Consider the following 16284-nt stretch of genomic DNA (forward strand, 5'->3'; position numbering starts at 1 on the left):
GACTGCGAGTAAACAGCCCAGGCTCTATGCATTCTACACATGTAACCCCTGGTTTGCCTCTAAGTTATTGAAGAGCGATACCCAGAACACACCGTGCTCATACTGAGCAGTTCTCCCTCGCTTTCGGCACCCTAGCGTCTCATTGGCTGGTTAGAGGGAGGCTTCGGTAAACGTCTGTTTGTTTGTGAGTTTGTGTCTGCGCTGTGTCTCTCGATCACGTAAAGGTCAGGTGGGTAGGTGTGCCTGGTGTTGCTCGCCCATCATTCTCTTCCTTACACGGCTTCACATTAATTTGGCCGCTTCCCCAGAGTGTGGCGAGACTCTTAAGGTATTAGCATTGGCGCTAACTCCCTTCTGACTCATCTGGCCTGCTGAGTTTACAACTAAGGCTCACTTATCTACAGCATCAAGGCTTGTACATGGGGAGAGAGAAGGAAAGAAGGGTTGTTGGTGTCACATGGGGTGAACGATGCAACCAAATAAGGGGGGTGTCTCATATGAAAAATTCTGACACTTTTTTTCACTTGATTCCTACACGGCCCTGTAAGTCGTGATCGCTCATAATGAATCATCTCTAATGGAGATTGCATTGCAGCAAAACCGGGCTCAATCTCACCAAGCTGAGGTTGCAGTGAATGAAGGGCTCACAGGGATTCACCGCCGCGCGTTCTCTGGGGAAGCGTGCAGCGTTCACACGCTAATAACATGCTCGAGTGAGCAGGTGCAGCTGCTTCTTGGCGAAATAATCTGCAATCATTATGTTGTTATGAAAGGCGTAATCTGACAGAAAACTGATCGTTGAAACAGGCACTTTATTTTATTTAGTTTTGTTTTTATTGCGTTTTATTTTATTGTATTTTTATTTATTTAAATTTTTTTGTCTTTTTTTTGTGTGTGTGTGTTTCATTTAGTTTGTTCCCACAGTCCTAGAAGTTCATATTCATTTTTCCTTGCCAAATTATCATAAAAAGGACAGGCAATTAGTTTATTTATTTGAAAACAATTCAATACTGATTTGTTTTGTTTGCTTTATTTTGATTTGTTTTGTGCTTTGTTTTACTTTTTTTACTGTTTATTTTTTTATATAAATTTTTTAAAATTTTTTTGTCCTTTTTTTTTTTTTATTAACCTGCAAAAAATGACTGGACATGTTATGGAAATTAATTCTGAAAAAAGTAGGAACTATTATCTGAAATCCTACACAGTGCAGGTTCATGAGCATTCTGAATCATACATGTCACAAAAACGGCATCTGAATGTTGTTCTAACATCTGACATAGATTTTAATATTTGCACTGAACATGTTGCATATCAGCAACTGCTTTTAATGTAGTTGCTTTGCTGTACTTAGTTTGCAATTAGCTGCATGCAAACATAGCAGATGGGTTCAGCTTCCGCTCGAAACCCATAAGCGCAAGTGTTTTGACATTACCGATCGCATCCCAGCGGAAGTTAAAGGGCTGTGCATCAGCTGAAATGATCAGTGTGGCCTCCTCAATGCAAACATGGTGAGAATTGATTTTCGACTGCGAGTAAACAGCCCAGGCTCTATGCATTCTACACATGTAACCCCTGGTTTGCCTCTAAGTTATTGAAGAGCGATACCCAGAACACACCGTGCTCATACTGAGCAGTTCTCCCTCGCTTTCGGCACCCTAGCGTCTCATTGGCTGGTTAGAGGGAGGCTTCGGTAAACGTCTGTTTGTTTGTGAGTTTGTGTCTGCGCTGTGTCTCTCGATCACGTAAAGGTCAGGTGGGTAGGTGTGCCTGGTGTTGCTCGCCCATCATTCTCTTCCTTACACGGCTTCACATTAATTTGGCCGCTTCCCCAGAGTGTGGCGAGACTCTTAAGGTATTAGCATTGGCGCTAACTCCCTTCTGACTCATCTGGCCTGCTGAGTTTACAACTAAGGCTCACTTATCTACAGCATCAAGGCTTGTACATGGGGAGAGAGAAGGAAAGAAGGGTTGTTGGTGTCACATGGGGTGAACGATGCAACCAAATAAGGGGGGTGTCTCATATGAAAAATTCTGACACTTTTTTTCACTTGATTCCTACACGGCCCTGTAAGTCGTGATCGCTCATAATGAATCATCTCTAATGGAGATTGCATTGCAGCAAAACCGGGCTCAATCTCACCAAGCTGAGGTTGCAGTGAATGAAGGGCTCACAGGGATTCACCGCCGCGCGTTCTCTGGGGAAGCGTGCAGCGTTCACACGCTAATAACATGCTCGAGTGAGCAGGTGCAGCTGCTTCTTGGCGAAATAATCTGCAATCATTATGTTGTTATGAAAGGCGTAATCTGACAGAAAACTGATCGTTGAAACAGGCAAGGTTAAAGACTTTATTTGGGTGAGAATCCATATGATATGGAAGGAACAGCTTGTAATTATGACTGTTTTTATGTTGTTTGACTGTTCATTTTATGACTGACTGCACACAGTCGTTTCATGTCTCCATTTTCAAAACGTTTACAACAGTTCATAGATTTAAGGTTAAAATGTATATAAAAAAGATGTATTTCCATTAGTGGACACCAGTCCAGTTGTAGTTTATAAAACATTTATAAATATATTTGTATTTTTGTTGCAATTTATAATCATCTCTCATCATTAGTTGTAAATTTCAAGTCTGAAATTCTGAAATCATATAAACAAACTGAAATTTAGTTAATTGTTCACCAAAAATCTTACCAACTGCTGCTCTGAAATCAATTTATATTTAGTTTGTTTCAATTCTGTTTGTTTCAGATACGTTGTTTCTTTATGTATCTTTTAATAAACACTTGGGGTTCCTCATCATGTAAATATCAATCAATCAATCAATCAATGCCTACAGAATTCATTGAAGTAAACAATATGTTCAAAATTTTATGAATATGCATTGTCAAGTTATGTTATATTACAAAATATTTCATCTACTAGGAACCGATAGACGGTGTCTTTTTGAGATGATAATTATGATGATTGTGAATGAATGGAAAGAGTATAGTTGAAAAATCATGGAATTTTATTGGCCATAATTTTGGAAGCCATGAAGGCTGCATGCATAATAATAAACTGTAAAATGCAGATTATAATACGTTTTAGATGGAGTATAGCAGGCCATCTTACCAAATATATTTAATGTCAACTACCCATACTAAATACAAAATCATGTTGTGTCATGTTATATTTTAACATCCTTAGTTTACTTCAAGACATTTACTGTATACAATAATACAGTAAATGCTTTGGTTTGAATTTGATGGAAACATGAATTATGACTTGGGTGAGCAGATAAAAGCTCCACAAGCTTCTTTGTTTTGGTTTCACCGGTGAGTGGAGCGCTGAAGAAACATGGAGACGCTGCAGAATTATTGATTTTGTTAACCTGCAGTAATCCACAGCTCATTGAACCACTGGGTCAGGACTTTGGGTTATTGCATGGTTTTGTGTGCCTAGAAAAGCGTGAACGTTTCAGTGCCTGCGCTGTGTTTATTAACTAGTGGCAGAAAATATTGTTATAGTGTCTGGATTTCCATTAATGGTTGTTTCCGGAACAATGCATTATATGAGAGGAGAGTTTGTGCACAGCGGGAAGTGTGCAATAATATTGTGGTGTCAATGCAGATGCATTTTGGGACCTGACTCAATGCTGCTTTCAGCAAATTTTCAAAGTGCTATAACAGGCTGCAAAATACAGTGGCTACACAATATATTTGGTCACTTCAGTCTCAAATAAAAAATGTCTAATTGTTACCAGATACAAAAACATCCAAGTGGCATTTGCAAAATAAATAAATAAATTAATTAATTAAATTGTAAACTTTACCCAACATTTTTTCATAAATCTTCAGTTTTACCTTAATACAGAAATGTTTGCTCCGTTTTTTGTTTTGTGTTTTGTTTTGCCTTGTTGTTTGCTCTTTGTTTTGTATAGGTTTTTATTTTGGTTTGTGTTTTACGGTTTTTTGGTTTTGCATTGCATTGTTTGTTTGTTTTTTGTTACGTTTTTATTTGGGTTTTGTGTTTTGTTTGAGTTTTTTTTTTTTTCTTGTTTTTATTTTGGTTGTCTGTTGTTTTGTTAGCATTTTGTTGTGTTTTTTTTCTGTTTTTTTTGGCTTGCTTTTTATGTGCTGTTTTTTTTGGCTTGCTTTTTATGTGCTGTTTTTTTTGGCTTGCTTTTTATGTGCTGTTTTTTTTGGCTTGCTTTTTATGTGCTGTTTTTTTTGGCTTGCTTTTTATGTGCTGTTTTTTTTGGCTTGCTTTTTATGTGCTGTTTTTTTTGGCTTGCGAACAGCTTGTAATTATGACTGTTTTTATGTTGTTTGACTGTTCATTTTATGACTGACTGCACACAGTCGTTTCATGTCTCCATTTTCAAAACGTTTACAACAGTTCATAGATCTAAGGTTAAAATGTATATAAAAAAGATGTATTTCCATTAGTGGACACCAGTCCAGTTGTAGTTTATAAAACATTTATAAATATCTTTGTATTTTTGTTGCAATTTATAATCATCTCTCATCATTAGTTGTAAATTTCAAGTCTGAATTTCTGAAATCATATAAACAAACTGAAATTTAGTTAATTGTTCACCAAAAATCTTACCAACTGCTGCTCTGAAATCAATTTATATTTAGTTTGTTTCAATTTTGTTTGTTTCAGATACGTTGTTTCTTTATGTATCTTTTAATAAACACTTGGGATTCCTCATCATGTAAATATCAATCAATCAATCAATCAATCAATCAATCAATCAATCAATCAATGCCTACAGAATTCATTGAAGTAAACAATATGTTCAAAATTTTATGAATATGCATTGTCAAGTTATGTTATATTACAAAATATTTCATCTACTAGGAACCGATAGACGGTGTCTTTTTGAGATGATAATTATGATGATTGTGAATGAATGGAAAGAGTATAGTTGAAAAATCATGGAATTTTATTGGCCATAATTTTGGAAGCCATGAAGGCTGCATGCAAAATAATAAACTGTAAAATGCAGATTATAATACGTTTTAGATGGAGTATAGCAGGCCATCTTACCAAATATATTTAATGTCAACTACCCATACTAAATACAAAATCATGTTGTGTCATGTTATATTTTAACATCCTTAGTTTACTTCAAGACATTTACTGTATACAATAATACAGTAAATGCTTTGGTTTGAATTTGATGGAAACATTAATTATGACTTGGGTGAGCAGATAAAAGCTCCACAAGCTTCTTTGTTTTGGTTTCACCGGTGAGTGGAGCGCTGAAGAAACATGGAGACGCTGCAGATTTATTGATTTTGTTAACCTGCAGTAATCCACAGCTCATTGAACCACTGGGTCAGGACTTTGGGTTATTGCATGGTTTTGTGTGCCTAGAAAAGCGTGAACGTTTCAGTGCCTGCGCTGTGTTTATTAACTAGTGGCAGAAAATATTGTTATAGTGTCTGGATTTCCATTAATGGTTGTTTCCGGAACAATGCATTATATGAGAGGAGAGTTTGTGCACAGCGGGAAGTGTGCAATAATATTGTGGTGTCAATGCAGATGCATTTTGGGACCTGACTCAATGCTGCTTTCAGCAAATTTTCAAAGTGCTATAACAGGCTGCAAAATACAGTGGCTACACAATATATTTGGTCACTTCAGTCTCAAATAAAAAATGTCTAATTGTTACCAGATACAAAAACATCCAAGTGGCATTTGCAAAATAAATAAATAAATTAATTAATTAAATTGTAAACTTTACCCAACATTTTTTCATAAATCTTCAGTTTTACCTTAATACAGAAATGTTTGCTCCGTTTTTTGTTTTGTGTTTTGTTTTGCCTTGTTGTTTGCTCTTTGTTTTGTATAGGTTTTTATTTTGGTTTGTGTTTTACGGTTTTTTGGTTTTGCATTGCATTGTTTGTTTGTTTTTTGTTACGTTTTTATTTGGGTTTTGTGTTTTGTTTGAGTTTTTTTTTTTTCTTGTTTTTATTTTGGTTGTCTGTTGTTTTGTTAGCATTTTGTTGTGTTTTTTTTCTGTTTTTTTTGGCTTGCTTTTTATGTGCTGTTTTTTTTGGCTTGCTTTTTATGTGCTGTTTTTTTTGGCTTGCTTTTTATGTGCTGTTTTTTTTGGTTTGCTTTTTATGTGTTGTTTTTTGTGCGTGTTTTTTTTTATTTTGTTTTTTTGCTTATGATTTTGTTTGCCTTTGGTTTTGTTGTTTTGTGTTTTTGTTATTTTGTTTTTTATTTTGGTTTGTGTTTAATGTTTTGCTTTGCGTTGTTGCTGTTGTTGTTGTTTGTTTTTATTTTGGTTTTGTTTGCTCTTTTTGTGTTGTTTTTTTTGTTTTGTGTTTGTGTGTGTGTTTTTGTTTTTTTTGTTTGGTTTTGTGTAGTTTTTTATATTGGTTTGTCTTTATTGTTGTTAATTTATTTGTTTTGATTTATTTTAAATCAAACTTTTTGTCTAAACATTAGTTTCACTTGTAGTTTATGGACATATATTTTCTTGCACAAGTGTTCACAGTGCAAATGTCTCCACTTACAATATGTCTCCAGAATTAAGAGACAAGTCTGTAAATGTAGTTTGACAGCTCCATTCAATCAGTCTGTCAATCATAAATCTGAACTGTCAATCTCAAATGTCTTCACCTCGCAGGGGTTGCAGACAGGGACGCGGGAGCTTGAGGAGATGGGAATGAAGTTCGGCCAGAGTCTTCTCACCCTCAGGAGGAACGCCATCCATTATAACAGCCGTCTGATCCACCACGCATCTGCCCTGTTGGACTTGGACGACAGGCTTCTCGACCACAAATCCAATAAGTGAGTTTTAAATGAACGTATTTTGACCGCAGACACATCTAGGGCTTCAAAACTCATCAAAATAGACCACAATAAAAAGTTTTTCTAAATCAAAGGTTTATAGTCAATACTTTAAAATAGTGCTTCTCAACTGGGTTTGCTTAAGATACAGATACTTTAAATTTGCAAATACCGCAATTATTTACCGCAATCTAATTAGACACATGGCCTTTAACAAAATGTTAAAACAAAAGATATCTGAATAATTTTCTGCTCCTTTTTAAATAAGACTGTTAATTTAAAAGATAAATCTGTATTTTATTATTGGAATTTAGCATACTAACAAACACTTTTTGTTATTATGTGCACATTCAGCAGGCCTTGTGGGGTTTATATTCGATAACTATAATTGTCTGTAAATATATTATGATAACGATTCTGCTTCGGTGGAGCAGAATGGAAATAAGAGCTAGATGTACATTTCCTGAAGGAATAAGCCCACAGCAGCAAAGGAATAGCATTAACGTTTTTGTTGAAATTATCATTTGGAAAGTTGGAAGTTGATGGAGGTTCTTCAGTTATGGTTCACTTTTTATTATTATTTGAGCCAGATGTTTGATAAAAACCAAAGGAAGTCTATAATAACCAGAGAAAGCAATCCTTTAGTATTGCCATTCATATGTGGCACTTGTGATTATTTTATATATTGATTTCATATTTTATTATTTTGTTAACATTTAATATTAATATTAAGTTTCATTGTTTCAAGTCAGGTTTATTATGTTTCAAGTTTATTTTATTATTTTATACAATGGCTGTCAATAGAGCATCAGTGTAAATCTTTGGGAGATTAAACAGTTTTATCTTAGATTATTAGGAATTTTATTGGCCATAATTTTGGAAGCCATGAAGGCTGCATGCAAAATAATAAACTGTAAAATGCAGATTATAATACGTTTTAGATGGAGTATAGCAGGCCATCTTACCAAATATATTTAATGTCAACTACCCATACTAAATACAAAATCATGTTGTGTCATGTTATATTTTAACATCCTTAGTTTACTTCAAGACATTTACTGTATACAATAATACAGTAAATGCTTTGGTTTGAATTTGATGGAAACATTAATTATGACTTGGGTGAGCAGATAAAAGCTCCACAAGCTTCTTTGTTTTGGTTTCACCGGTGAGTGGAGCGCTGAAGAAACATGGAGACGCTGCAGATTTATTGATTTTGTTAACCTGCAGTAATCCACAGCTCATTGAACCACTGGGTCAGGACTTTGGGTTATTGCATGGTTTTGTGTGCCTAGAAAAGCGTGAACGTTTCAGTGCCTGCGCTGTGTTTATTTACTAGTGGCAGAAAATATTGTTATAGTGTCTGGATTTCCATTAATGGTTGTTTCCGGAACAATGCATTATATGAGAGGAGAGTTTGTGCACAGCGGGAAGTGTGCAATAATATTGTGGTGTCAATGCAGATGCATTTTGGGACCTGACTCAATGCTGCTTTCAGCAAATTTTCAAAGTGCTATAACAGGCTGCAAAATACAGTGGCTACACAATATATTTGGTCACTTCAGTCTCAAATAAAAAATGTCTAATTGTTACCAGATACAAAAACATCAAAGTGGCATTTGCAAAATAAATAAATTAATTAATTAATTAAATTGTAAACTTTACCCAACATTTTTTCATAAATCTTCAGTTTTACCTTAATACAGAAATGTTTGCTCCGTTTTTTGTTTTGTGTTTTGTTTTGCCTTGTTGTTTGCTCTTTGTTTTGTATAGGTTTTTATTTTGGTTTGTGTTTTACGTTTTTTTGGTTTTGCATTGCATTGTTTGTTTGTTTTTTGTTACGTTTTTATTTGGGTTTTGTGTTTTGTTTGAGTTTTTTTTTTTTTCTTGTTTTTATTTTGGTTGTCTGTTGTTTTGTTAGCATTTTGTTGTGTTTTTTTTCTGTTTTTTTTGGCTTGCTTTTTATGTGCTGTTTTTTTTGGCTTGCTTTTTATGTGCTGTTTTTTTTGGCTTGCTTTTTATGTGCTGTTTTTTTTGGCTTGCTTTTTATGTGCTGTTTTTTTTGGCTTGCTTTTTATGTGCTGTTTTTTTTGGCTTGCTTTTTATGTGCTGTTTTTTTTGGCTTGCTTTTTATGTGCTGTTTTTTTTGGCTTGCTTTTTATGTGCTGTTTTTTTTGGCTTGCTTTTTATGTGCTGTTTTTTTTGGCTTGCTTTTTATGTGCTGTTTTTTTTGGTTTGCTTTTTATGTGTTGTTTTTTGTGCGTGTTTTTTTTTTTTGCCAAACATTTAACTTTTTATATTAAAAACAAACAAACAAGCCCAGTCCAGATGAGAGAATGTAACACAAAATTAATGTAACACATTACCTTCCATAAAAAGTAACTAAGTAATGCAGGTAGTTACTTTTCTTAGGGAGTAATGAAAATATTGTAATGCATTACTTTTTAAAAGTAACTTTCCCCAACACTGAAAATAAATAAATGTAATGCTGAAATTATCTACAAAACGAGTTGTAGATGGAGTAAATTAGGTAGTTTGGAGCTGAATTAATTGCAGAAATGTGCGATAAGATGAACTACATGAGAGTAAATGTAAATATAAATTTTAGCAGTTGGTTTTGGATTAATAAAATGCCACGTTAGAGGTGTTTTGTTGTTGTCATGACCATTCTCGTTTTCTGTCTGTGGCTTGTGTTCAGTCTGTACATGGCTAGTTATGCGAGAATTCAGTATGCAAATAAAAGCAAGAAAGATGATTATTTGCAATTCAGTGTGCAAACAGAACAGTGACGTAATTTCTTTCAGTTCGGTGTTGTATAGTACTGTAAAATAGAATGAAGGATATCTGTACAGTAGTGCTTTCTAAGCTTTGTACCACGTTATAATATTAGCATAATGAGATTACTGACAAAGTTACCTTGTTAGTGACCTTTAAGAGTCATATTTCAGGGTCGCTGTTGCCAAGTCAGGCTGCCATTTTACTCTGGCTTTTTAAATATGATCTTGAGCTGTGGGACGTGGACAGAGATTCATTCAGAGTGCATCAGCTGCCTTTCAAGTTTTCAATTTGCCACTAAAGGGGTTTCCTGGGAGCACTGCCACTTTCTCTGTTTTCCTTTAGTCTCTCCATCTCCGTTCTTCTCTCTCCCCTCTCCCTCTATTTTCCATTCCCCAGCATCCTCAAGTTAGAGTCTTGATTTCTGTCATGGAATGAAATGGACCAAAGCTGAGCTATTGATTTCTACGAAGTTCAATTAAATCCCTTTTGTGTGCGTTTTGAATTGTTACATCTTGTCCACACAGAGCGCTCAGTGTTCTGAGGAGATCATCCCACCCCTCTCTCTTCTCAAGGATTTCACAACGTTTCTATTGTTCCCCTCATCTTCATATTACTGAAGAGAAAACGGTAAACTTGACTGGTCGTACCCGAGAGTGTTGCATAACTGAATTATACGCAACTGCAGAATGCTGCTTACGAGCCTTGTCTGATTCAGCTCAGCTCTTCTTAGATGGATGTAGAATACAGCTCATCTTTTTTTTACTGACATAGACAAACACACTTTTAATATGAAACAAGAACAAGGTATTTGGTCAGCATTTAACAATTCATGTAACATTAGATGGATGGATGGATGGATAGATAGATTAATTGATAGGCCAATATTATATTTATTTATCTGAATATTTATTTTATATTTATTTTAATGTAGTATGTATTCTGTATTTCTATATTTGTTTATTTTTGTATTTGTTCATTTATTTATTTTTTTAGTATTTATTAGTTTATTTTTGTTTATTTCAGTGGCACCATCCCTGTAACCATACATAGGACAAACTGTTTGGTAAATGGGTGGATAAATGTTTATTTTTATATTTCAGTTTTTCATTTATATTTTTTATAGTTATTATTTTGTATATTTATATATTTTTATTCAAATTTCTTATTTTTTATTTCATTCTACATTTAAATTGATTATTCATTATTATTTATTTATTTATTTATTTATTCATTTTTATTCTACATTTAAATACCTTAGCCATCATCTATTGTGCACTCAGTTTGTGTCTTTTTAATAACAAGAATTTATTAACATTGATAAGTATATCTCTAAATATCCTTAGCAGGTTTTACATTGAATTATGTATTTATTTATTTATTGCTGTATATTATATAATATTGTAAATTTATTTACAATATTTTTTTATTTAAATATTAAAAATGTATTTAGACAAAATAGTAAAAAAAAAATTTAGGCCAATAACATGCAAATAATTATTGGCGGATAAGGACTGCCCCAAAAGAACATCTTTGAGTGGAAATGGGTTCATAAAACAATAAATAATGGACAAGTCAATTGTATTTAAAGGTTAGAGTTAAGTCTGCGGTCACTACATTTAAAGGGGTCATATGATGCAATTTCAATTTTTCCTTTCTCTTTGGAGTGTGACAAGCTCTTGGTGCATAAAGAAGATCTGTAAAGTTGCTAAGACTAAAGTCTCAAATCCAAAGAGATATTCTTTATAAAAGTTAAGAATCAACCACGCCTACCTAAAACGGCTCGTTCTAACACGCCCCCACATATCTACATCACGATGTGGGAAGATTTGCATAACGCCACCCAAATGTTCACGCAAAGAAAGAAGGCGTAACTTTTATTCTCGCTGTAGTATTGTTGTTGCCACCGCCGCCATGTCGTGAAGACGCTGTTATTCATTGTGAAAGCGAAACCACTTTGTTTGGCCTTCCAAAAGAGGACGATATCCACTTTGTCATGCCTGGAGCTGATCCGTGCTGGTCGCTGAGGAAATAGATCAACTTCGTGCTGTGGAGTCCAGCCCGGGGTCGTCACATGTGGTTGCCGAAAAGCCCGCTGAACGCTCTTTTGTCGAATCCGCTGTGTGTCACACTGTGTTTCGTTATGAAAGAGAAACTACTTTGTTTGGCCTTCCAAAAAGGGACACGACTAGAAATCAGTGGTTAAGTTGTATTTACAACACTGTTCCAGAACAGTTAAAAACAAATATTCAGATGTGTGCAGCACATTTTATGGAGGACTGTTTCCTGATCCTGGTAGAGTGTGTGAGACACACACTCTACCAGGTACGAGAGACAGGTACGCGGTGTGATGCAATGCGTAATATAATCCATAATTATGTCACCACTGGATGCAACAAATGCCTTGTTTATAATGGGTTTTAATGTTTTTGTCTCGTCGCTCTGGCCGGACAGGGCATCACAGTGGTAGGGGCATAACATTTCCATCACACGCTTGAAGTATTCGGTCAATCACAACGCACTGGATAGCTGGCCAATCAGAGCACACCTTGCTTTTCAGACCGATGAGCTTTGTAAAAATCGACGTGTTTCAGAAAGGCTAGGCATAGAGGAGAAACAATAATGTATAGTATGTGGAAAATAATGTGTTTTTTTTAACCTTTGTAAGGGAAAGAGTGATAATTTTAGCTCAAAGGGAATCATTTAAGATTTTAAAGGGAACTCCACCAATAATATGTAAGGGCATTTGGACAGAATCCCTGTTTGTTCTCTTATCAGTCACATGGTCCGCGTTTTCCCGCTCTGGCAGAGTATAAATTTGTACATGATTTCTATAACAAGAATATGATAAATTTGACAACGAAGTGATTGGAATAAACGTTTCAAGCATGAATTCTCAAACTCACACATACCAAACCTGAATACGAACCATTAAGCGATTCAATAGTTATTAAAAATACATACACCCTTAAACCACATAAACGCATTTCATTACACCAAATACACAAAATAATATAATTTTTAGCAACATCATATAACCCTTTTAAAGCTAAACAATTAGTAAAACACTAAATATCAATGGGAAGTCCCTATTTAGCTAGCTTGGTGTGTGTGTGTGTGTGTGTGTTTGATCAGTTTCTTTTGACAGTCAACCCAGCAGATGACAACAGATGAATATCACTTTCCACTCACAGGCAGTGACCGGCGGCTTCACAGCTCCAGTCATATTATGCACCTCCTCTCCTCTCCTCTCCTCTCCTCTCCTCTCCACGCAGACAAAGTCATGCGGATGGTTAATTCACCTCAAGCCCCAGACACAAAAGAGAAGCGAGCTCTTCAAGAACTGACAGGAAGCCCTTTTTGTTTGTGACTCCTCTGTGAGGAAAGCAAATTCGCATTCAGATGGATGCTATTATCCTGCCCAGCACTTTTGGTTATGCACTTCCGAATGAAAAGTAGCCCGACAGAACACTCAATACCTGCTAGATGTCAAATAAAACCCGACGGCTCACAAGAACACTCCAGCTTTCTTCATATTCAGCTCTATTATATCTTTTGTGTCAAAAGTTCAGCTTTTGTTTTGCTCTAAAAAGTGCACACAATTGAAAAGCATGACTTATTTGAATAGATTTCATGATGGGCCTGTGCGTTGAAATGAAAAGGTCAAGGTTTTTGTATCTGACCTCTATTTTAGTCTCTTTAGAAACACTTTCTGATGACGTCACTTAACAGCAAGTGTTTTCTTATCTAATAAACTAAAGATAGCCAAAGGCCGCTTTTGATGCCGGACCCCTCAGAAGATTACAAGCTCTCATTAAAACGCCTTTGAACGTCTCCACACCTTTCATGACATCTTATATTACAGCTTGACACTTTTGTTCATTTCTTTCATTACGCATTTCGGAAATAAGTCCCTACCGTATGTTCTGGCTCGCTCTGTAATTCTTCCCGAGCCTGATTTCTTTTCTTCCCCCACATCAGAGCGCTTCGCCAAAGCCTCCAAGTTGAAAGCTTAGTCAACCATGAAACATATTGGATTGTGAGACACAAAGGAGATCTTTAGAAGTGTAAACAAACAAACAGGCGGGCAAGAACAACAACAAATAATGCTAAATAATAATAGCTGCAATTGATTATTACAATTCTAAATATTTCCAGCCGCATTTACATGCCAATTGGCCCGTTTCATTTATTTGCAATTGTCCTCAAATTCACCCAGCACCTGCAGCTACTCCAACAATGAGAATTGAGCCGACTTGCGAAACTTATTCCATCAGAAGTTACCACAAGCTACATTAACTTGTTAATCCACTCTGAAATGACGGTCGCCCTTCAGGAAACTGAGGAAGGTTGAACCTGCCAGTTAGTTCGCTTCATTTCAATTTATTTAAACCATTTAAGAAGTCTTTAGAGAGAAATAGTCTTCATCCTTTTGTTATTTGTCTGAGGGAGAGCAGGTTTTTGAGTTTAAATATTAGATTTATTACCTTATTACAACCAGTTTCCACATTTTTTTTGTGTTCAGATTGATTCTTTATTTTTTATGTATCCCTCTTAAATTTTCTGAGCCTTAGCAGTGTCATTTAACTATTTGTTAATACATTTTATTTTTATTTTATTTAATTTTTTAATTTAATTTTATATTTTATTTTATATTATATTTTATATTTTATATTTTATATTAATTTAATTATTTAATTTAATTTAATTTAATTTTATTTAATTTTATTTAATTTTATTTAATTTTATTTTATTTAATTTTATTTAATTTTATTTAATTTTATTACCCAAGATATTTGTATACAAGGACAGTTTTGTATGTGATTTAATACTTTCTTTCTTTCTTTCTTTCTTTTTATATAACTACCCAAAATTGTTGTAAACAAGGCCTTTCAGCACTTTATTTATTTCTTTATTTATTTGCTCATATAATATATCTTACTGTTGCTCTTAACAATTTGTTGGTCAATCATTTTTATAAAGCAATTTTTTCTTTGGTCAGTATATTAATGTGTACTTGCACACACATTAAAATGAAAACGTAAGTGACGTGTGTGTGTGTGTGTCACTTACATTTTCATTTTTATATATAATTAAATACACTTATTGCATTAAATTGCTCTGGAGTCAACCATTCATTATTTTTTTTGTTTTGGTCAAAGGCTATTGCATTTGTTTTTTAATCATATACTTTTTATATTATATTCATGCTAAATGTTACTTTTATTGTGGTACATTTTAGTAATTTTATCCATCAAGAAAGAAACACTTTAGTGTATTTCTTTGAAGGCAGCAACTAGTGTTGTTTTTGGCGGCCTGTTTTAATTTTAGTTTTAGTCTAGTCTTTGTGTGAAGCTGTCATTTGAGTTTTTATTAGTCACGCTCATACTCTTTTTAGTCTAGTCAAGTTTTAGTCAACTAAAAGTCTGAGCATTTTAGTCTTATTTTAGTCAGCATTATCCATGACTATTTTCGTCTAGTTTTAGTCGACGAAAACTGATGACAACCAAACATGTTAGAAGTACACACACATCCATTTAAATAAAGACGAACCCCGGCTGGCCGGCCATCGGTCCCTTTCTGTGTTAGACTTAAATTTGTTTGGTTTTCGTCTTCTAAATCAGTGTTTCCCAACCTTTTTTTTTTGTCGCGGTACCCTTTGGAAATTTTTACAAATTTTTGGCACCCTACAAAATTAATTTTGTCACAATATTTAAATTTCTAACTTCGATGTGATAATTTGAAAAGTATAGATATTCGGTACAACAGGGAAGAACTGCAGAATATAATGTCATACAGATATTTTTAATATTATAAAAAAAAATGTGTCTATCAATGGTGGAAATCAGTAGGCTAATTTCTAATGAAGAGACCAATTTATATGACAGATGTTAATGTAGGCTTTTATTCATATGTAAACATTGTGAGATAGCTAGTTATAACGGTAATTAAACAAAGTTTTGCTCACTCAGTGTATTTTTGATTTTACAGCTGGGTAATTTTGTTGCAGTAGCACGAGATTTCAAACTTTGAATTGAATAAAAAATTACAAGGAGGCTAAGCAGTTAATAATAAAATAAGAACAAATAAAGAAATGACTAATGATAGTACAAATTAAAAAAATCACGATAGGCCTACAAATGAAATAAATTGCTTTTTAGTTTTTCGGGTAGGCCTAACACACAGTAGAGATTTTTTTTTACCAAATATCCAAATATTGTTTAATCTTAGAAAGCTATTATTATCAGAGGACATGTGAGCATAACGGTTAGCAGATCAATGAATGAGAGGGCAGCGTTACCAGAGTTGCCCATTTACCACACCTTGTTACAACACAGTAGGGCTATTGCAAACAGAAACAATACTGTACTACATCGATGTTTCCTGTCAGCTCGATTTTTGAGTGGACTTTGCTGTTCCGATGAGCATGAACGGTATATGAGTGGAGCACTCACATGGGCCGTGAGTGACTGAGCGGAGCACACACACACTGCGGATAATACACAGAGCGTCACACCACGTGAAAGTGAATCCTGAGCGGTGAACTAATTTTCGGCAGCCGGAATTTCAGTGCATCTCTAATTATTGGCGACATCAGAAATGGATATTATATAATAGCTGCTTTTTTGAACATTTTAGCAATTTAAAAATATTAAAAAATTATTTTTTTAACGGCACTCCTGCTCTCGACAGACCCCGGTTGGGAAACACTG

At 34.5% G+C, this 16284-nt stretch overlaps 1 protein-coding gene across 1 annotated transcript in view; it reads left to right on the forward strand.

The window, feature by feature from the left end:
- The window catches only part of LOC107581856 (cytosolic carboxypeptidase 1-like), a 97422-nt gene that overhangs the window by 41918 nt on the left and 39220 nt on the right, over nt 1-16284 (forward strand). The window contains exon 6 of the mRNA XM_016267527.1: nt 6633-6796. Within this exon, the coding sequence (XP_016123013.1) occupies nt 6633-6796 (164 nt within the window). The remainder of the gene's footprint in view (nt 1-6632; nt 6797-16284) is intronic.

This window comes from Sinocyclocheilus grahami, unplaced genomic scaffold (genome assembly GCF_001515645.1).
Source record: "Sinocyclocheilus grahami isolate Dianchi unplaced genomic scaffold, SAMN03320097.WGS_v1.1 scaffold38.1, whole genome shotgun sequence".
Classification (NCBI taxonomy): domain Eukaryota; kingdom Metazoa; phylum Chordata; class Actinopteri; order Cypriniformes; family Cyprinidae; genus Sinocyclocheilus; species Sinocyclocheilus grahami.